The sequence below is a fragment of the Protopterus annectens genome, chromosome 6.part0, assembly GCF_019279795.1.
Source record: "Protopterus annectens isolate FY-2018-M chromosome 6.part0, PAN1.0, whole genome shotgun sequence".
NCBI lineage: Eukaryota > Metazoa > Chordata > Ceratodontiformes > Protopteridae > Protopterus > Protopterus annectens.
Genome location: NC_056737.1, coordinates 261,431,454 through 261,454,428, shown reverse-complemented (window position 1 = coordinate 261,454,428; position 22,975 = coordinate 261,431,454). Strand labels below are relative to the sequence as shown.

Genomic DNA, 22,975 nt, shown 5'->3' with positions numbered 1-22,975 from the left:
CTGAAGTTATTGCTAGGAGCAGAGCAGTTTTCCATGACAAGTATTTTAGATCAGCTGTGCTGGCTGGTTCAAATGGAGGCAGTGTTAGTTTTTCTAAAACAAAATTGAGGTTCCAAGTAGGTACTGGTGCTATATTCTTTGCCCCTCTGAGGTACTGTCATAGTAGAGGATGTGAAAAAATAGGATACGTATTGTAATGAGCTGAAATGGCAGAGGCATGGATTTTAACAGATGGAAAAGATAGGCCTTTGTCCAAAATCTCAGTCAGGTACTGCAAAATCTGAGGTATATTAGGGGACCAGTGGGTCGAGCCCTTGTGCCTGGTTCCAAGCACAGAATCTCTTCCATTTTTCTGCATAAGATTTCCTAGTGCTGGGCCTCCTGGCTTCCAAAATTACATCCATAACAGCTTTAGAGAGAGGTGCAGTCTGAGTGGCTACATTATCTGCCATGCTGCCAGGTTTAAGGTTCTGAGTTGACTGTGCAGAATCTGATTGTTTTGCTGTGTCAGAAGATGAGGGATTTGAGGTAGAGGCCAAGGTGGTCCTTGGGACAAAGTCTTTAGGATTAGGTACCAGTGCTGGCGTGGCCAGTCTGGTGCAATCAGGATCATTTTTGGCCTCTCTTGTCTGACTTTTAGAAGCACCTTGGTGAGAAGAGGCATCGTCGGGAAGGCATAGACTGTCAGGTTTTTCCAGCGGAACGATAGAGCATCCACTTTCCATGCCTGAGAGTGATAAGTCCTTGTGCAAAATTTCTGTAATTGGCAATTGTGAGGGGAGGGAAAGAGATCTATGTCTGGGCTTGCCCAATCTCTTGTTATCATGCTGAAACACTTGTGGATTTAGCTTCCATTCGTGAGGATCCATGAGGTTTCTGCCTAGTTCGTCTGCCAGTGAATTTTTTGATCCTGGCAGGAATTGTGCTTGCAGATGTACCTGGTAGGTCAGTGCCGTGTTCCACAAAGTCATGGCTTGTCTGCATAGGGGGTAGGTATGTGTGCCCCCTTGCTTGTTTATGTACCACATAACTGTGGCATTGTCTGTCTTTATTAATAATTGTCCTGGATGTATTAGGTCCTTGAAGGCTGAAGATGCATTTGTTCCTTGGTCCACGCGCCCTGAATACATTTTCCGTCCATATGTGCTCCCCAGGCATAATCTGATGCATCCGTTGTTATTGTCTACCTGGCTGTAGGGTAAGGTGAAAGGCTGTCCCTTGTTGTGGTGACAGGCCTGGGACCACCATCGAAACTCCTGTTGTAGGCAGGGAATCAAGGTTATGACCGTTTCTAGGCTGTGACAATGCTGAGTCCAAACACTTTTTAGATACCATTGTAGTTTCCTCATATGCAGTTTGGCATATGGAATTAGTAGAATGCAAGAAGCCATGAAACTCAGGGCCTGCAGAAGTTTTCTTGCAGGGAGCTGGGTCTTTGTTGCCATCATTTGAAAGTAATGTGTCAGTTGCCTTTGTTTGTCTGGCATGAGATAAGCCATCTGGGCAGTTGTATTTAAGCTTGCACCCAGGAATATTATCTCTTGAGAGGGTACTAGTTTTGATTTCTTTTCATTTACTGTGTACCCTAGGCAAATTAGCAATCTTTTTACAAACGCCAGGTGCTTTAGAAGAATGTCCTTGCTCCCTGCTTATATAAGGCAGTCGTCCAAGTAGGGATATATTTGAATTTCTTTGTCTGCAAAATGCAATTACTGGTGCCAGGCATTTTGTGAAGACCCTAGGCGCAGTAGATAAGCCAAAGGGCAGTGCATAGAATTGATAATGCATTGAGCCTGCTATAAATCTGAGGCATCGTCTGCACGATTGTCTGAATGGGACGTGCAGGTATGCCTCCTTGAGATCCAAAGTAACTAGCCAAGCCTCTTTGCCCAGCATGGGCAGGAGTTGTTGTAGTGTTAACATTTTGAATTTTGGAACATCCAGGAAAGTATTTAGGATTGACAGGTCCAGTATTGGTTTCCATGCTTTGTCCTTTCTGGGTACTAGGAAAAGGCGTGAGTAAAACCCTTGGCCATGTTCTTCTTGTGGAACTTTTTGAATAGCTCCCATATCCATAAAAGCAGCAATCTGTTTTTGTGCCTCTGCCCACTGGTTTTGTGGCAGGTTTGGCATACCTTTTGGTTATGAAAGCGTGTGGAAGTGGAACCTGTAACCCTTGAGAAACTATATTCAACACCCATTGGCCTTGGGTGATCATGTGCCAATTTTTTGAAAAAAGTGCTAGCTTTCCCCCTAGGGGTGCTGTCAGCTGGTAAGAGCTTGGCATTTGAAGAGGGAAGTCATTGTGACCGTTTCGTATAAGGTTGTGATTTGTCTTCTCCTCCTTTGGGGGCTGTAGCACCCCACTGTTTGGGTCTGTAGGAGCCTTGGGGCTGAGATCTGCCTCTTGGGCGTCTGTATCTGCCTCTTTGTGGCCTGACACTGGAAAGGACCAATTTTTTGAAGGCCAGTTTCTACTAAATCTAGGTGGTTGAACCTGTAAGAAATCTTTCACAGTTTGCATTGGCTTTAGTGTTAAGGCAGAAGAGGTGCTAAAGAAAATGGAGGATAAAGCAAACAAAGAATCATGCTGTAGTGGAGCATCCAATAATTTCACTTTAACATGGTCAGGTAAACTTTGTTCTTTCAACCAAGCATGTCTTCAAATAACTGAGCCTGTAACTGCGGCTCTACAAGAAGCCTCTAATGAATCAAAACCACATTGCAGAGTACGCTTTCCCACTTGTTCAACTGCATGCAATAAAGCCTGCATTTCTTTACCGTCAGGACTTTCTATATTTGTAACCATTTTCTGCTTTAACAATGACATGAGATACTGTTGATATTTAAGCATGTGAAACTGACAGTTTAAAGCTCTTACAGCTAAAGTAGCAGAAGTGTAAACTTTTTTCCCCCCATCTGTCCAGAGCTCTGGAATCCCTATCTGAGGGGACTGGATTTTTGGAAGCTTTAACCCCCTTAGGACCCTTAGAAATTGTTTCTGGGTATACAGCGGGGTTTTTGTAAAGAAATTTATGAGAGTCCGGGACCCTGTAGTACCTGTCTGGCTTTACTGGGGCAGGGGGTAAAGAATCTGGAGACAGACTGGATTCAGAAAAAAAAACATCTACAATATCAAGCACAGGGGGGGATAGCCAGGGGCCTGTGCTGAGGCAATAAAAGGAAGTCTCTGAGCCTTTTCTTGGATTCTGAATAATCCTGGCTCTCCCAATGGAAATGCTCCCTCATGGTGTGCAGGGTTTCCCCAAAAGAATAATCCTCAGGCGGTGAGGCTGAAGGAATGGACTCTTCAGCATCAGAGTCCTCATAGGGAAGGACAGAATAGCAATCAGATCAGAACCTCCACCAGAGGAAATGGAAAGCTGATCAGAGGAATCATAATCAGAGTCTTGCCTAGGCCTTTTGTCAGGAAGGGGATGGGAGCCCCTGATTAAAGTAATAAGGTCTTTGGCCATTTTAAGCATCTGTTTCTTTGGCATGGATGACTGTTCTGGAGAATGCTGCACTTGTTTCCTTGTCTTTAATGGTGTTTTGGACTTTGCCTTTGCTGCTGTAGTAGCCTTAAATTGTACGCTGAGAAGGTCTGAAAACACCCTCAGAAGCCGGTGCCTGCTCAGCGGCTCCGGACCCATCTGAGGGTATAGTTTCCGTAGGCCCAATACCTTGAGTTTCCACAGGCCTCAATGTCTTCATGTGGCTGTCGGTTACGGCCTGTGGCTCTGAGTTAGCGGGTGTCAGGGGCTGCGAAAGCACCTCACTAAGAACCAGCGACTGGCCTAGAAGAGGCTTTGTCATCGGTTTTGGACCTCGGATGCCTGTCTCTGGATTTTTTATACATTCCAGTCGTCGGTTGTTCCGGCGGCATTATATAATTAAATCGTCGTCCAAAATAATGTAAGGCAAAATCAAACTGACGTTTAATAGTGCGTTTATTGAATCTAGCACAAAACTGACAACTAGTGACATCGTGGTCAGGGCCTAGGCAAGGAATGCAGTAAGAGTGAAAGTCCTTATGAGGTATTTGCTTCCCACAAGAAATACAATTATTAACTTTTACTGACATCGGTCTGGAGCAAGAAAAAGTTTCCCCAACGGGGTACTTAGCTTTACTGAAGACTTCGGTTCTGAAATTCAATTTTGAAAATCTCAGGAGTCGGCCGACCGGCACTTGAACTGCTTTTGCTTCAGGCACCGCGCGGCAAGAAAGACTGAAGAAAATAGCATCGGTTGCAACTTTTATACCCCTGGTGCACTGACATCAGGGAAGAGGAGACAGCAACAGACGCTGGACTAAGACTTTGGAACTCGGGCCGCCTATGGGTCGCCTGCCAGCAGGATAACCCAAGTGTAACGACTGCAGCAGTGAAACACGAACATCAGCCTAACGCCAATAAAGGTAATAAACTCCAAACAAAAATTGAGTAAAGCAAATACAATAGCCTAACTTCGGCTGAAGGAAAATAGAAAAAAAAAAGTAATCAATAAAGGAAATGTCACTTACCTGACAAAAACGGCCTGAGCTGAATGAACACGCTCAATCTGTTGGAGCGGCAAACTAGATCTGAGGGAAATAGAGGAGCATCATGGGATAGGGTTTCGGCCTCGAGCTGTTTGGAGACCTCGAGCTTTGCAATTTGGCCGACTCTTTGCCGAGGGAATGGCTCCGAACCCATCAGTAAGAATGAAGGCAAGATTGATAAACTTCCCATAAAACGTTTACAAGATATTATGTTAACCTGAGACACTGAGGAAAGAAAATAACTTAAAGCTGCCTTAGCATCAGTAGAAAGACTATTAGAAAAAAAGAAGTTATGTACTTACCATAATGTTCCATCTGAGTTGTTGATTTTCATTAGTCTTCAACCTGAGGGACCCGGATCCGGAAAGGATCAGACTTGGCCGCATACTTACTCCAGCACAGATGCAAGCTCCAAGCTCCTCCCCTACCCATAATGCTCCTGTCTCCCTCCTCCCCTCAGATTGAGAACAGAAGCACCCCAATCTAACCCATAAAAAACTAGCATAACCCACAGAGATCGTAGCAAGGGAAAAACAAGCCAAAATCGAGGGGCTAAGACACTTCCATCTGGTCCACTACACAGCCCATATAAGGCAGATGGAACTTTATGGTAAGTACATAACTTCTTTACCTGAAGTTGTTGTTTTCATTTGATCTTCAACCTGAGGGACAGAGTCCCCAGCTACCAATAAACCCTGGGAGATCCTCATGGAAGGATGTTCTGCAGCACGGCTGAGCCAAAGGATGCCCTGCCCCTGGAAAGAAGATCCAATTTATAGTGGGAGATGTGTGCAGAGATGCCCAGGCAGATGCAGAACAGAAATAATCTAAGGAGACCCTGGACGAAAAGGTGGCAGAAGTAGCACCAGACCTGGTGGAATGCGCCTGAACATACCCTGGAGGAGATGACCCCTTGGCTCAATCTGCCAACGACATGTATTCAGAAATCCATCAAGCAACAGAACATTAGAAACGGGCTTACCAAAGAAAGGTTTAGAAAATGAAAAAGTTGATCAGACTTATGAAAAGATTTTGTTCTATGCAAATAGAAGTGCAGTTGCCTGTGAACATCAAGCAAATGCAACGTGTACTCACCCTTACTCTGGAAATTTGGAAAGAAAACTGGCAAATGGATGACCTGGTTAATTTAAGACTCTGATGCCACCTTCGGTAGAAAAGATGAATTAGTCCGCAGTGACACCCTATCTTTGTGGAATACCATACAAGGGGGGGTCCTCAGAGAAAGAAAGGCATTTAGAGCTTGCAATGCCAAAAGCACTGCACTTATCGCCATGACACTGATATGCAGATTGGTCTCCAGAGAGGACCACATGCCTTGGACAGTCCTTCCTATGCAATGCCCCCCCCCCACTTGAGCAGGGAGGCGTCTGTGGTCACAGTGATCACAGGGGAGGGAAGAACAAACAGATGACCCTGAAGGAGAGTCCAGGAATTGAAGCCATCAAAGAATGGAGTCCTTGCAAATATGTGACAATCTAACAGGGTGTGATAACGGAAGGTCTAGCAAGGACCACTGAACGACTAAGGTCCATTGAAGTTGGAATGAGAGTGACTGCGGCCGGCATGGACCCCAACTCCCAAAGAACTGAACCCGCTGGAGGGAGGTTGGCTTGAAAGATGCAACTCACATGATGTTAGACTGATAGTCTGCCTGGAGGTAGAAACATCTTCCCTGGGTAGTATCTATCCAAGCCCCTATGAAATAGAGGGCCTGCATTGGTGCCAGCTGGGATTTGTTGAGATTTATGGTTACATCCAGGTATTGAGCAGTCTGAAGATGATGATCCCTGGCTAGAATCAGTCGTTGCCTGGAGGGAATGGAAAGGAGCCAATCGTCCACGTAGGAGAAGACTTGAAACCCCTGCAGCCGCAGGTGAGCCTCCACTACGGCCATCACTTTGGTGAACATCCGGTGGGTGGTGGTGAGCCCAAAGGGGAGCGCTCTGAACTGAAAAATGACAGACTCCCAGCTGGAAATACAGGAACCTCCGAGAGCGCCTTTTCATCTTGATATGATGGTAATCATCTTGGAGGTTCACCGAGCACATTCAGTCATTTATCTGCAGGAAGGGCAAAATGGATTGAAGGGTGACTATCTGGAATTTTGTCTTGTCAACTAAGTTCAGAATTGAAAAATCAAAAAAGGAAGTCCCTCATTGTTTTTTTTTTTGGCACTAAAAAGAACCTGGAATAAATGCCTGATCTGGATTGGTCTGGGGGGATGGGCTGGATGACTGATTTTTTGAGCAGCTGAAAATTTCTGCAGCTGCCTGCTCCCACTGCACTGCATGGGTGGAATGTCCAGGAGATGTCCGATAAGGTTTGGGTGGGGAGGGGTGGAGAGAGGGAATCTCATATCCTATGGATATCTGCAAAACCCAATGATTGTCGGTAATGAACTCCCAGGCTGTACGGTGCAGAGACAAGCGCCCCCAGACTGCTGCCAGAGACAAGACCCTTGGTTCCTCTAGCCCCCTCTGCCACGATGGCGACGTCTGTTGAATCCCCCTCTGCCTCTGGGGGAAGGCGAATCCTGAGCATCCTGGAAAGAGCCTTGAGATTTCTGGAACCACATCTTATGTACCCCATGCTGATTCCTAGAGAAGGATCGTTGCGGGGTGGAGAAGTTGGTCTCAACAGCAGACAAAGTCTTCCCATCCTTCTCGTTCTGGACTAAAGTATCCCAAACCGTTCTGCCAAACAGGATGGAACCATCATAGGGGGCCATTCGTGAATGATGCCTTGAAGGGCTCTGAGAAAAGCACAAAGCCAGAGCCAGGTGTGACAACTGATGGCTACACCTGTCCCGGCAGCTCTAGGAGGCACCTTCTGTAGCATGTGATAGGAGCCTCATGGAAGTATTCGATATAGATGTAAGGGTGGCCATTACTGGAGAACACCTTTTTCTCCACTGCTGACATGGACCCTGGGGCCGACTCAGCGACCTCTTTGACCAGGTCACTCTGCAGTCTGACGATGCGAGGCAAGTAGTTCAACACACACAAGGCAAACGTGGCTGAAGCGCCAAGTCCACTTCCCGAAACATCCCATAGCCCGAGACTCTCTGTCTGAAGGATGGACAGTAGAGATCTCCTGTGCGAGCTCTTTCTTCGTGGCCACCACAACCACCATGGCATCGACTGGGGATCCTTTTGACCAATGCTGCCTGAGTGCTCAGTACTTTGTCCGGGAGCTTGGGGATAGGCTCAACTGTAGCTGGTTCCTTCCATGCCCTAGATGATACAAGATCCACAAGGGGATCCGCAGGAGGGGAACACCCGGGAGATAGAAGGTCCTGTACCAAACACCTCCATGAATACCAGCTCATCTGGGTTGGGCTTTTGGGTAGACCACCCACTGCACTGACACAGGATTTCTATGATGTCTCCAAAGGAGATATCCTCTGCGGGTGATTGAGGGGAACCCTCCCCCCCTTCCTTCAAGTTGGTATTTTCCATGAGGGACTTCAGCAGTGCACATGTGCTTCTGAGGGGGCTCCTCAGGGGGAAATTCCAGGGAGGACTCCGAAGCCTTGGAAAGTTCCCGGGGGAGGGGAGGACCTCCTGTGGCGAAGTGGCAACAGGCTGTCTCTGAGGGGGCAGGATGGCAGACTCCAGGCCCAGAAAGACAGGAAGCCAGAATGGACTCAGAGCATTAAAGTGTCAAGGGTCTCGAAGGGGCCTAGAAGACCCTCTCCATCATGTCGAAGGCAGAAGGTGAATGGATCCTCGAAGCCAGGATGGCAAAGACCAGATCCACCACCCCCTGCATCAAGGGAGGAGCCGGAGCAGAGCCTCCCGATGCCGAAACTTCGAGAGAGACTACTACGAAAGCCTCAAAGTTGGCTCTATCCCCTCAGATCTGATGCGGATGCTTCAGGTTCCAAGAGTCGGTCCTCTCCAAAAACGTTGGGACTGAATCACTCAGGGCAATGGTCGGTGTCTAGGTACCAGGGACCTAACGGCTCCGAAACCGGGAGTCAGATCGGAGTAATCGTTAAGGAGGAAGACTGTATGCCCCCTGCCCCATAGGGGAATGGAGCAGGCAGGACTCCCAACTGGATCTGGGCCCAGATGAATTTCCGCATCATCCTGTCCACCTCTGCTTCAGACAGACTCCGAGAGGACCGGATGGAAGATGCCACAGACCCAGGCCTGGGATGGTACCGGGAAGAGGCCAAGAAGGGAGATTAAGCCCGAGTGACCTCTAGCTCCAGTGAGGCGACTGGAGCAGAGGGGAGCCCAGGCTCAGATCTGGGCAGGTTTTGGCTGGGGGCTCGGCCAAGGAAGAGTGGTCAAAGGACACATTCTGGGCCGGATCCACTCCTTATGGTGGTGCTTCTCCCCCTCCCCGGCTTTCTTGGCAGGAGGTTGATTTCCAGAGCCCAGGGCAAAGGAAGATGAAGTGGAGGCCTTGGAAGGAGGCCTTTTAGAATTAGCTTATTCCTCCTGTTGATCAATGCGCGGGGGTTGAAGTTCATGCAGATCCAAAAGGAGGTGTCTAGGTGTGAAACACGCAAACATACTATGCACAGAGTGTGGCCGTCTGAAGCGTGTAGTTTGTGGCCATACACTGCACATTTCCTGAAGCCCAACTTTGGAGTCTCTGCCATGGCTAACAGGAAACAGATACACTCACTAACTAGGAGAAAAAGCAGAGAGAGACAGAAAGGAAGCAAAGGGTTTTTACTAAGCACAGAACCAATTCCTGAGCACAAAGAAGGGACAGGGAGAAAAAACAGTTAGAGAGAGGAGGAAGAGATGAAAGAATGAAAACAATTATCACTTACAAACACTGAGGTAGCTCGGAGCTATAGGATCATGCTGCTGTCGGAACGCTTGGCAAATGAGATCTCAGGGGAGGAGGGAGACAGGAGCATTATGAGTAGGAGAGGAGCTTGCAGCTTGGATCCAAAGCTGAAGTATACTACAGAGTTGGATCCATGCTGGATCCGGATCCCCCAGGTTGCAGAGCAAATGAAAACAACTTCAGATTCATTTTTTCATACTGTCAAATGAAGCCAGAAGAAATGGATACAGGTGCATGACAATAAGTTCAGAAGGCTAAGGTAAAAAGTGTGCATGCCTCCTTTCCAAACCTATCAGCAGCTCTCCAGTATGTCTGGCAGAATATGGTTAGAAGTCATGAGCTGCTTAGAGGAAGTAGATTTTAATATGGAAGCTACAGGATTTGCCCTAGGATTCCTAAACAAAAATTTGAGGGATTGTCAAACTTTGCATAATTTATCAGATTTCCTAGGGGCTGGCTGCCGACTGTCTGGAGAACTGCTAACTGAAATGAAAAGTACAGTTTTGTACCTACCATAAATGTAGATGTTCGAGGATCCACATTGCTGCAGTCCTTACTATTGGGTAGTCCGCTGTCCAGTCGGCCCGAATACCAGAGTATATGGCTGACGTCGGTCAGGGCGCATTAGACTGACGTCAGTACGTCAGGGTACTAATGCGCATGACCGACGTCATATCCTCAGTCTTTTCTTGCCCCAGATGTCAGAAGACCCTAAAAAGACAAGGCCCAAAATACCTGCACCAAAAATATGTACAATATATACAAAAATATATACAAAAATATCAGCATATAACCTCACCTACAAAACCACCCCTAAACACAGAGGGGAAGGAGGGAGGGTAAATTGGACTGCAGCAATGTGGATCCTCGAACATCTACATTTATGGTAGGTACAAAACTGTACTATGTTCTTCGATCCACATTGCTGCAGTCCTTACTATTGGGTAGAATCCCAAAGCAGAGGTAAGGGAGGCTGGCAAATCATAAAGAAGCAGGAGCTGACAACATGCCTTGCAAAACAGCTGTGGCAAAACCAGCCCTAGACTTAGAGTAGATAGGAAGGTGATAATGCTTAGAGAAAGTATGCACTGAACTCCAAGTAGCTGCCTCCAAAATATCCTTAGTTGCCACCCCTTAGAAATGCTGTTGAAGTGGCAGTAGCCCTAGTGGAATGAGGCCTAATCCCAGCTGGAATCTCCTTGCCATGATGGGAATAACAAAATGCAATACAAAAGCCAATCCACCTAGAAATAGTTTGTTTTGACACAGGCTTGCCCTGAACTCAAAGCAAAAGAAACAAACAACTGCTGAGACTGCCTAAAATCCTTAGTCCTGCTTAAATAATAACGCAATTGCCTGTGTACATCTAAAGTGTGCAAAATCTTTTCCCCTTTATTTTGGGGGTCTGCATAAAAAGTAGGCAAATGAATAGTTTGGTTTAAAGCCACACTAGAAACCACCTTAGGCATAAAGGAAGGATTAGTACGTAATGATACCCTATCCTTATGGAAAATCAAAAGGGCTCTACTGCCATAAGGGCCTGCAACTCAGACACCCTTCTTGCAGAAGTAATAGCCAACAGAAAAGCAGTCTTCCATGACAAGTATTTCAATTCAGCAGTAGCCGCAGGCTCAAAAGGTTGTAGAGTAAGTTTTTCCAACACAAAATTGAGATCCCAAGCAGGAGTAGGAGCTCTACGTGGGGGTCTTATATTCTTTGCCCCTCTAAGAAACTGCTTGAACAAAGGATGCGAAAACAATGGTGGGTCACAATCATAATGAGCTGAAATTGCTGCAGCATGAATCTTAATGGAAGAGAAGGACAAACCTTTGTCCAATAACTCAGTAAGATATTGAAGAGCCACACTCAAATTAGGCTCAGAAATCTCCAAATTCTTTGCTGTACTCCAAAATAAAAACCTCTTCCATTTTTCTGCATACACTTTCCTTGTACTAGGTCTTCTAGCTTCCATAATCACATTTAAAACTTGTTGAGGAAGTTGAGACCTGCTGTGCTTCAACACAGAATATGCCAGGCTGTTAGATGAAGAGAGTGAAGCTTGACATTGAGCAGATGACCGTCCTTCTGAGATAACAGGTGTGGAATCAAAGGTAAAGGCCATGGAGGCTTCCTTACCAGACTCCTTAGTAGTGGGTACCAGTGTTGCCGAGGCCAATCTGGAGCTATTAAAATCATCCTTGGCTTGTCTTGTCTGACCTTTAAGAGCACCTTTGGAAGAAGAGGCAGAGGTGGAAAGGCATACACATGAAGATTTTTCCAACTGAAAGAAAGAGCATCCACTTTCCAAGCTGTGTGATGAAACCCCTTTGTGCAAAACTTTGGCAGCTGGTGGTTTAGTGGAGAAGCGAACAGATCTATGTCTGGAGTTCCCCATGACACTGTCAATTTCTGAAATACATGAAGATCCAGTTTCCACTCGTGGGGATCCATGATTTGTCTGCTTAACACATCTGCTAAGGAGTTCTGTGCTCCCGGCAGAAACCTTGCCTGAAGAGTTAGTTGCAAGCTGAGCGCAGTCTCCCATAAAATCATTGCTTGCCTGCATAGAGGATAAGAATGTGTTCCCCTTGTTTGTTGATGTACCACATGACAGTTGTGTTGTCTGTTAGAATCAACACCTGCCCTGGAAGAAGTAACTCCTTGAAAGCCATTAATGCAAACTGGACTGCTAACATCTCCTTCATGTTGATATGTAGATGCTGTAGTCTGGCAGGCCACTTGTCTTGTATCCACTTTCCATTTAGATGAGCTCCCAAACAATGTCCGAGGCATCTGTCGTTAAAATCTGACTCGCCTCTGGCCGGGTCACAGAGAGTCCCTTGTTTAGGTGACATTCCTGAGCCCACCACAGAAATTCTTTTGAAGGCAAGGTATTATTTGAATGACAGTGTCCAAATCCTGGCAGTGCTGTGTCCATACATTTTTGAGATACCATTGCAGCTTCCTCATATGCAGTTTGGCATTGGGAAGCACCAGAATACAAGATGCCATGAACCCTAATGCTTGAAGGACTGTCCTTGCAGTCAGCACGGACTGATGAGATAGTTGATGGAAGTAAAGGGATAGACTCTTTTGTTTGTCCGGGGTTAAAAAGGCCATCTGGGCTGCTGTATTCAGTCTCACACCCAGAAAGCACATGTCTTGAGAGGGTACTAGACTGGACTTTATTTCGCTCACAGAATACCCTAGGCATCTTAGCACTGCTATAACATATTCCAGATGCTGTAGAAGGTCTTCCTTTTCTTGAGCCAGAATCAGGCAGTCGTCCAAGTAAGGATAGATTTGAATTCCTTGTAGCCTGAAGTAAGCTATCACTGGAGCCAGAACCTTTGTGAATACTCTGGCAGTAGATAAGCCAAAGGGCAATGCAGAGAACTGATAATGAGAATTTCCAGCTCGAAAACGCAGATACTTCCTGCAACTTAGTCTTATAGGCACATGAAGGTAAGCTTCCTTGAGATCTAAAGTTACCATCCAGTGATCTTTGCCCAGCAGAGGTAAAAGCTGTTGTAACGCCAACATCTTGAACTTGGGAATGTCCAGATAAGTGTTGAGGATAGATAAATCCAAAATTGGCCTCCATGTGTTCCCCTTCTTTGGTACTAGGAACAGGCGAGAATAAAATCCTAGGCCCCTTTCTGATACAGGGACTGGCTGAATGGCCCCTATTTGGAGTAACAGAGAAATTTGCTTGTGAGCCTCTTTCCTTTGTGGAGGAGGAACGCCTGGCATGCCTTTGAAAGGGGCAATGTATGGAAATAAAACCTGTAACCGTGGTGAATGATATCCAACACCCATCTGTCCTGAGTAATTAAATCCCAATTTTCTTTGAAAAGAGACAGTCTTCCTCCCAAAGGAGCTGCCAGACGAGAATCTACTGGCAGCTGAAAAGGCAGGTCATTGGGTCTGTTTACGAAAGGACTGACCCCTGCCCTCACCAGAAGTCTGAGCAGGTGAACTCCTGTTCTAGGCCTAAAAGAACCTTGAGCTCTGCCCCTACCACGTCTAGACCTACCCCTAGACTGGGAATCATAAGCAGGATATGTCCATCCCTTAGTAGGCCAATTTCTACTAAACTTCGGTGGCTGCACCTGCAAAATATCTTTAACAGTTTGCATAGACTTAGCTTTGTCCTCCATTTTCTTTAAAACTGCTTCCACAGGCGAACCAAACAACACATCAGACTGTAAAGGAGCATCCAAAATCCTTGTCTTAACATGCTCAGCTAAATTCTGATCCCTCAACCAGGTATGCCTGCGAAGAACAGAACTAGTGGCAGCCACCCTCGAGGAGGCCTGTACAGCATCAAAACCACATTGCAAAGAATGCTTACCCACTTGTTCAGACACATGAACTAAATCCAGCAACTCTTTACACTCAATACCTTCCGCCAAAGCATCCACCTTAGATTTCAGTTGTGAAAGGAGATAATTTTGATATTTAAGCATGTGAAACTGACAATTCAACGCCTCATGGCTAAAGTGGAAGAAGTATACACTTTCTTTCCCCATCTATCCAAAGCCCTTGCCTCTTTATCAGTGGGAACAGGGTTTTTAACCACAGAGGCCTTAACACCTTTAGGTCCCTGAGAAACAGTTTCGGGTCTGCCCTAGGACTCTTAAAAGATACTTATGAGCTTCAGGCACCCTATAGTACCTATCAGGTTTAACAGGAGCAGGAGGCAAAGAATCAGGGTTCAGGAAGCCTCTGCAAAACATCTTCCACCACATTCAACACAGGAGGTATAGCTAAGGGCCTATGCTGGGGCAAAAACAAGAATTCCCCAAGCCTTTTCCTGGAATCAGAGTAATCCTGGCCTTCCCATTTAAAGTGCTCCCTCATGGAATGCAGAGTCTCCGAAAATGAGAAATCCTCAGGAGGAGAAGCTGTAGGAGTGGAATCATCCACATCAGAATCAGAATAAGGAGGATACTCCTGCAAATCTTCCGCAGAAGACTCAGAAGCCTCTGAACACTGTTCAAAACTATCAAACTCCGGTTCCACCCTAGGCCTCTTATCAGGAGGGGGCATAGAACTTCTAATCATAGTAATCAAATCTTCTGCCATTTTAAGCATATGTTTCTTAGGCACAGAACCTGAAATGCTAGGAGAAGCCCCCACTGAAGCTGAACTTGGCCTACCTCTCAAAGAAGTTTTGGCAACAGAAGGAGAGGCTCTAACTACCTTGGGAAGAGAGGGACGGACAGTTACCTGAGAAGCCCCCTCAGCCTGGCCTACCTCCTGAGAAGGCACATCCTGTAACAGTAAAGTCTCTGCCTGAGACTCCAAAGAAACTCCTGGCAAAACCTCTGGCTCCACTGAGTTTCTAAAGAACCGACGTCCGGGACTGCCGGTTCATCAACCCTAGGCTTCGCTGTTTTGTCCTTGCGCTTCTTGGACGAAGCGGGCGTCGGAGCATCCGACGGCATTTTATAATTGCAACGCTTCCCAAACACTAACCTGGCACAGTCTAACCGTCTCTTAATAGTGCGTTTGTTAAACCTAGCACAAGAGCGGCATCCAACAACGTCGTGCTCAGGCCCTAAACAAGGTATACACAAGGTATGGTAATCCCTATGAGGTATCTGTTTCCCACAAGAAATACAGTTACTCACTTTTTCTGACATCCGGTTAAATACTGAGGCAAGAAAAAAACAAAATGTTCCCCAACGGGGTACTTAGCCAACTCTGATTCGGTCTGAAACTCCGGCTTCGGAAATATTTCAGAACGCCAACCTGCACTCGCAAAACTGCTTCTGCATCGGACCATGCGGCAAAAAAGACTGAGGATATGACGTCGGTCATGCGCATTAGTACCCTGACGTACTGACGTCAGTCTAATGCGCCCTGACCGACGTCAGCCATATACTCTGGTATTCGGGCCGACTGGACAGCGGACTACCCAATAGTAAGGACTGCAGCAATGTGGAACGAAGAACATCCATACCTTAAAGGCTGCTAAAACTGGATGGGTAGCCACTGACTGAGGAGAATCTACTTGTAATAACTCCTCTCTGTTGGGTCTCAAATATCCTCTTCCTGGGAGTTTCTCTAGAAAGGAAGTGCTGTGATGTACAGTGCTCTCCTCAGGAATCGTTCTCAATCTGGCTTTGTAAGGGAATGATGACTGCCCCCCTCCTCCAGTCTCAGCAAGAGAGGTTCTCCCCTGTCTGTAATTGGTGCACTAGTGGCCTTGGAAGACATGATTGTGTCTCAGCTCTTAGCAGCTTCATGAAAAGCAATACCAGAAAAGTTGGGAGATCCAAAAGGACAATCTGAGGGCTCAGATATGGCCACAGTGGTATTGCCTGCTGAAGGCCAAGGTAAAGAGGATGCTAGAATGGAAACTGAAGGCTGTCTGATTACTTTTACTTTCATGAGGAATGAAGGAAAACCATGCACAAGAATGCTGCTCCATGATTCTATGGGTAAAAGCATTCATGTTTGGTTTTCTAAGCAATAGAAAGAAATACACCTGCTCCTAACAGTTTTAGGGTAAATGTCATACAAACTGACCAAGACAGAATGTCATGTTACTTCCACAAGCAAAGCAGGATAGGACATGTGTTGATCTCTATAAGGCTTCTGGCAACCAAACAAGCACTTCCTTTTTCTCAAACACAAATTCTGAGACCACCGCATACAAATGTTTCATACAATGGAAGCGTCCCAGCGGTGTACCTGTCAACTGATGAAAAATAGGCAACTGCTGAACCAGAGAAGTTGCAGCAGAGAACAAGACCTGGTAGCTTCAAAGTCATGAAAGTTCTGATTTTATCAGTATGTCTGCTTTATACTGGCTCAAACTAGAGCTTTTCAGATCATACAGGTGCATTGAAGCTGGCACAAAGCTTTGGAAAATGGCTATATGTCCAGTCCTTGGCAGGATATTTCCAATATAGCGAAGGCTACTGCAGCAGTGACCCAATGAGCATTTACAGAAGTTTTTTGGAAAGATGTAGTATCTTTCAAAGTCTGCACTAATCACACCTGACACAACTATGCTGCTATAAAAACTGTTAGAGCAAGCTGTAACCAATGAAAGCAATTCTGAACGAAGCAATTTATTCCAAAGTTGGAGAATGAGTAATTACACTGCAGGCATAGGCATATAGCAATCAGAATGCTACAGGAGCTATCACCTGAAGACACCACACCAGTATTCACAGATGCACAAAAGGATGTTCATACAGACAAGGAACCGATAATACTGTAGAAATGTGGAAAATTCCATAAATAACTTTATAGTAAAGAAGCAGAGTTCGAAACAGACCACAAACTGCTGGGCAAAGCATATTCAGAAAGTCTTCAAAGTATCTCTCAGCATGACCCAAAAGTGACATACCAACCAGGAAAGGAACTGCACACAGCAAACACATGGAGTATTGCACATTTACTTGAAAAGCACAGAGAATTATTAAAATAAGTAAGGATTCTTTGCATAATACTGCAATTAACGATGACAGAAGAAAAACAGAAGGAATTTCCAAGATGTACTGACATTTACTTAAAAATAAAGTTACTGAAAAACAGAGCTGTGAAAGACTGACAGACAAGTGATTGGCAATACTTGAATCACACAAAAGGCCCATAAACTGCAAAAAACAGATATTTGCCAAAAATGTCAACTGAAATACAAAGGAGTGCAGAGCTGCGTAATATGCAATGCATATACCACCACTAATCAAAAGGACAAAATTACCGCATAACCGGTACCAAAACATTTGTGGAGTCAAGTGGGCACTAATTTGTTCCAGTTTATAGAGGACATGCATCTTGGATATGTAGATTGTTATTCCATGTTCCTTGAAATAAACAACTGCTTGGTCTGCATTAAAATCTTCATCATAAGGACACTGCATCAGCCAAACAGCATGCACCCCAAGACAGACTAAGAGCTTGCAGTACAAACAGCACCCAACTGGAAAGAACTGCAGAGGACTCCCAATATTTTACACATCTGTTATATTTGTTACGCAATGAAAAGAGGACAGGGAAGACCAATAAAAATAAAGTGGGATTTCAGTTTTTACCTCGTTTCCAATCCAGCTGCTTCCTGCAGTATGTCCTCGGTTATGTGCTCCGTTTTACAAAAGTCTTTCACTATAGCCAAAAGCTCCTCCCTCCTACTAATAGGAAGGGTGTTCTCTGAATTCAGTAATGCACGTGCCCCAGAACGCACTTGTCTGCGAACTGGATCCTCTAGCAGGCGGACACCTTCTTCACAGCCAATGGGTGCACCAAACTCCTCGGCCAAGCGCTGCTTCAAGATGTTGTCATAGTAGTTGGAAGCAGCATGACATGAGGTACAAAGCAAAAGGACATCATGAGAATTGTGATCCTTCATCTGAACAGGGAAGTGGCGTCGATACTCATGAGGAACTATGTTCTTCCTACAAGAGAAAACACCAAGATTAATAGAATAACTAGGTTTACCCTCCACCACCCTCCTTGCAGCTGACAGTCAGCCGCCATCAGCTTTTCTCCTCACTCACTGGGTGTACTGGACCTCAGTCAGTGCCCCAGCAGCTTAACCCATCCCATGACTGGGGGGGGGGGCCCAGTAAGAAGTTAAATGATGCTGAAGCAAACAGAGTCGCACTGCTGCAGGGGAATGCATCTTTGCCATGCAGCCAACCCACGGCAGTCTAACTCTCCAGATTGGCTGCCTTTGAGAGTGACATCAGCTTGATCATGAGCAACCAACTCCTGACCAAGCCTACAGCGCTTGTACCATACAGTTTGCCAGGCTCTTAATGCCTATACAGCCTCCTTCGTCCCATAATGGATGAGCCAGCATCAGCTACTCACTTCCATCCCCCTAGCCTAGTTCTTGCAGCAACCTGCACTGCTCGTTAAATGGGCGTGTGGGGTGAAGTCAGAGCTTTCTCTATACCACAGGGCAGGGGTAACTGTATGTCTGATATAAAGAGGAAAAAAATATTTTTTCTAAGGTTTTGTCACACACTCCAGTGTACACAGAAGTTGCTAGCTTCTGTTAATTTTTTTCCCCTGTAGTTAAATCACTGCCATGGACTGTCTTTTTTTCCATGTAGTAATTTGCATCTGTATTACAAAGTAGAGAGCCAAACAAGTGCTGCAACTAACTGGACTAAATTAATTCAGTTTGCTTTTACAATTTCTGTACTACTCAGTAAACTTTCTGTATTTGATTTTACATGTGCTGAAGCATGCACTGCTTGTGTGACTACAGATGTGTCATTCCTGTCTTGGAACTTTTCGTTTATTACCTCCAATTTTAATATGTTCTACCCAAATGGACTTTCCCCAGTATAACATTTGTGCTCAAAATTAGAAAAAGGCATAAGGTGATGTGTTGCCTGATCAATGTTTAACAATCTGTGCATTAGTTTTAGAGAAACCAGAACTCAAATTCACAGTGGAACTGAAAAATGTTCAAAGGACCAGTTTTTTAAAAAATATGTTGCCAGCTTTTGAAGTTTAACACACTATGCAACAGCGTTTAGCAATGAGACCCATTAATTCACATTCTGAACAATGCCAAAAATCACTAGTATAAGAAATGGTGCTGAATGTTAAGACTACAAAAATGTGTAGATACCATACATGTTGGATGAAAGTACCACTGTATAAAATCATACCATAACCGTAGATGTCCTTCTCTTCTCTGTAGCAGTATTCATTGCAATAGGGAACCCCTATCAAGGGCGGTCCGACATCCGGCCAGTACACCAAAGCCTTTAGGTTGCTTTGAGGCACGCCATATATATCATGTACATTCTTTACGTAGTATAGGGCATAAAGGTTGACATCAGGATGTGCCATCCTTAGAACTGAGAGCCCCAGTAGGAAAACCAATCCAAGGACAAGACAGGTCATCAGTACCCCCAAGAGAGAAATCGACCAAGGGTGGAAGGAGGGGGTGAATACTGCAACAGTGAACTGAATGACATCTACAGTTAGGGTAAGATTTTACACAACTGTACTGTGGCCTTTCATTTCACTGTTGCAGCATTCATTATAATAAGGAGGGTGCCAAGTCCTGGTAGCTGCCTCAAGAATACAGTTAGTATCCAACTCCTTGAAAAAAGCACCAGTAGCCACAGCTCTTGCAGAATGAGCCTATAGAAGGAAGGCTGTTACCATGAAAGAAATGGCTTTAGAAATCCAAGAAGAAATAGTTTGCTTAGACAAGGCCAATCCTAAGGGACTAGGATGAAAGGAAGCAAAAAACTGGTCAGATTTACGAAAAGTCTTAGTCTTATCCAAATAAAATCCGAGTTGTCTATGCACATCTAACGTGTGCAGCACCTTTTCACTGGCAGACAGCGGAGAAGGGAAAATGAATAGACAGATTAAGGGACAACTCATTTGCCACCTTGGGCATAAAAGGATTAGTATGATCCTTATGAATCACCAAAAAAGGAGGACAAGCCATAAGGGCTTGAAGCTCAGACACCTACCTGGCAGAAGTAAAAGCTAACAAGTACAATCTTCTAAGAGCAATGTTGCAAGGAACCTGAAGCTGCAGGGTCAAAAGGATCCTGGGTCAATTTTTCTAAGACAAAATTAAGATCCCAGGGAGGAGGAACAGGCTTCCAGAGAGTCCTGCTATGAAGGATGCCTTTAAGAAATTGTTTAGCTTCAAACCTGGAAACTAAAGGAGGTGATAAAGACAGACACAACCAGAGTTAGCAGATAAGTGAGCCTTAACAGAAGAATAAGCCAAACCAGCACTGAGCAGTTCACACAGGTAAGAACCAAAGGAACATCCACAGAAATCGGATCCAGGTTACAAAAAAGACACCAAACAGAAAAATTCTTCCATCTGGATAAGTAAGATTTTCTAGTATTGGGCTTCCAGGCCTCTAGCAGGACCCTAAGCGAATCCTCGGCAAACAGGTGTCTATGCAGAATAAATCCCATCACCCACAGTGTTAGTTGAAGAGTGAGACAGGTGGGAATAGATGAGGGATACCTTTATCTTGTGTGAGTAGGTTCACCCTTTGAGGTAACTTGTTATGATTTTCCTTGGCTAAAGGCAGTCTCAGCCAAAAGGGAGTCACCAACAAGATTTTGCAAGCATCTTGTTTAATTCTGAACAGGACTTATGGAATGAGAGGAAGGGGAGGGGGTTAGTATAGAGAAATACCTCCTTCCAAGAAAAATAAAGGGTGTCTACCTTCCAAAATAGAGGACCTGGGACTCTGGCACAAAATAGAGAAAGTAGTCTGTTCACAGGGGAGGCAAAAAGATCTATTTGAGAAGTACCCCACTAGTGGACAATGTCCAGAAATAAATCACGGTGAAGGATCCATTTGTGGGATTGAGTTACGGACCTGCTCAGAGTCTACCACAATATTTTGTTCTGAGGGAATGAAAACTGCCTGAAATACTGGATAGATAGTTTCCACACAAGGACTGCCAATCGGCAAAGACAAGTCCTTGTCTCCTCATGTTTGCTGACACACCACATCACCATGGTATTGCCTGTAAACACCTTGAGAGGTCCTGGACAGAAGAGAGGATGAAAAGTCTGAAGAGCCAGCAGAAGAGCTCACCTCTCTGACATTGATGTGTTTTCTGTTGATAAGGCAACCAGATTCCTTGAAACTTAGACAGCCAAATGCTGCTCCCCATCCCAAGGCTGAAGCATCTGAACTCCTGAGAGGGAAGAGGTGGATGAAAAGAAAGCCCTGAGCCAACTGCTGAATCCACTACTGAAGTTCTTGCTCAAGACAAGGCACAAGAGGAACTACAAACTTAAGATGAGAATGTTGGAGCAAAACTGAAATCAGAAACCACTGAAACTTACTCATGTGGAATTTGGCAGAAAGGAGCATAGGAATGGTGGAAACCATGAACCCCAGAACTCTCAGAAATTCCCTGGCTGTTACTGAAGTCAGAGGAAGAAGGGATTGAAAAAAGGAAATGAGACTCAGGGCCTTGGGAGGAGGCAGGGATGCCAGTATAGGGACAGTCTGGATCCTGCACCTCAGAAAGACTAGATCCTGAGAGGGAGTCAGAAAGGACTTTTTGAAACTTGCAGTGAATCACAGGCTCTGCAGAAGGGAAATGGCAAAATGAAGATTTTGCAACAAGGTCTCTGGAGAAGATGCCTGAAACAGGAGGAAAATCTTGGATCTCCCTTAGACTGCAAAAAGCAAGCACAGGCGGAAAATATCTGATGAATATCCTTGGGGCAGGAGAAAGGCCAAAGGCAAAGCAGACAACTGAAAATGCAAGGGAGCAACAGAGAAACGCAAAAACTTCCTGAAAAGGGGACGGACAGGGATATAAAGACAAGCATCCTTGAGGTCTCAAGACAAATATAACCCTGAGGAAGTAGAAAAGGGATCAAAGTCTGAAGGGACAACATACGAAAAGAGGGGACACCTTCACAAAGCTGTTTAGAAGTGAGAGGTCTATAATTGGTCTCCAAGTGCCCTTTTTCCTGGGCACCAGAAACATTCTGGAGTAAACCCCTTCTCTTCCTTTGGGAGACTGGAACTTCCTGAATAGTTCCCAGAGTCATGAGATCCTGAAGCACCACTGGAAAGAAAGACAGCTGTTCCTGGGGTGGGGGGTGGGGTGGGGGGGTGAAGAATTCCCATAAAAGGAGGAAAATATTTCCAGACCATGAAATACCTTGGTGGATAACGGACAAAACCTAGGAGTCCTGAGTAAACTTTAACCAAACGAAGAAAGAGGGAAAGATGAATTGAAAAAGGAATAGGACTGAGAACAGGATAGTCAGACAGCACCTATTTTATCAGGAAAAGGAGACTTCTGGGGAACAGACATCAAAGTAGCTTTAGCAAGAGCAGCCCTCTTTCCCACCTTTCTTACCCTCAGGGGAGGACTGCCTACGAACAAAGACTGGCTTATTGGGATAGTTTCTCTGAAATTTAGGCACAGGAGAAAAAAACACATTTGAGTTCCTGTAAATCCTTGCCCTTATAAAGAGACAAAGCAGCAGCAGCTTCGCCAAGCAAGTGTTTATTGTCCAGACGAGCAGCCATCAACTTAGCCTTAATATCTTCAGGTAAAGGTTGAAGCAGAAGCCAAGAATACCTCATCACAGACCCAGCAGCAGCCGCACAGGAAGCATCTGCTGCATCATAACTACACTTAATGGAATAATGAGCCACCTGGGAAAAGTCCCCAACAGGGAGAGAGCAGAAGTCTTTCCTTCAGTCTTGAAGATCAGAAATTACACGAAAGGCCGAGAAGAGCCAACATGTACCTTGACATACGAGTCTGATAATAGACAGCCCTAAAAGCTAAGGTAGTAGAGGTATAAATAATGTTACTGAACCTTTCCATAGTTCTGCTATCTTTATCAGAAGGAAGTTGCTTCAGAGAAGGTAGCAACTGAGATGGCTTGTCAGAAGCCATAGACACCACTGAAGGATCACAGCAGAAGGGTACCTATAATTTACAGTCCCGAGGCACCCTTTAAAACCGATCGAGTTTCTTGGGGGCAGGTGTGTCTGAAATCAGGAGCCTTAGTATTAGAAAAGGTATCCAACAAAGCAGCCAAAACAGAAGGAAAAGCAGAAGGTCTGGGAGAATCCATTTGCAAGAGCTCGTAATACCACT

The 22,975-nt window shown here is 45.3% G+C and overlaps 1 protein-coding gene across 1 annotated transcript in view; it reads right to left on the bottom strand.

The window, feature by feature from the left end:
- Positions 1-22,975, bottom strand: part of EXD2 (exonuclease 3'-5' domain containing 2) — a 630,247-nt gene that overhangs the window by 70,886 nt on the left and 536,386 nt on the right. Inside the window, exon 8 of the mRNA XM_044073504.1 lies at positions 17,425-17,784. Coding sequence (XP_043929439.1) covers positions 17,425-17,784 — 360 coding nt within the window. The remainder of the gene's footprint in view (positions 1-17,424; positions 17,785-22,975) is intronic.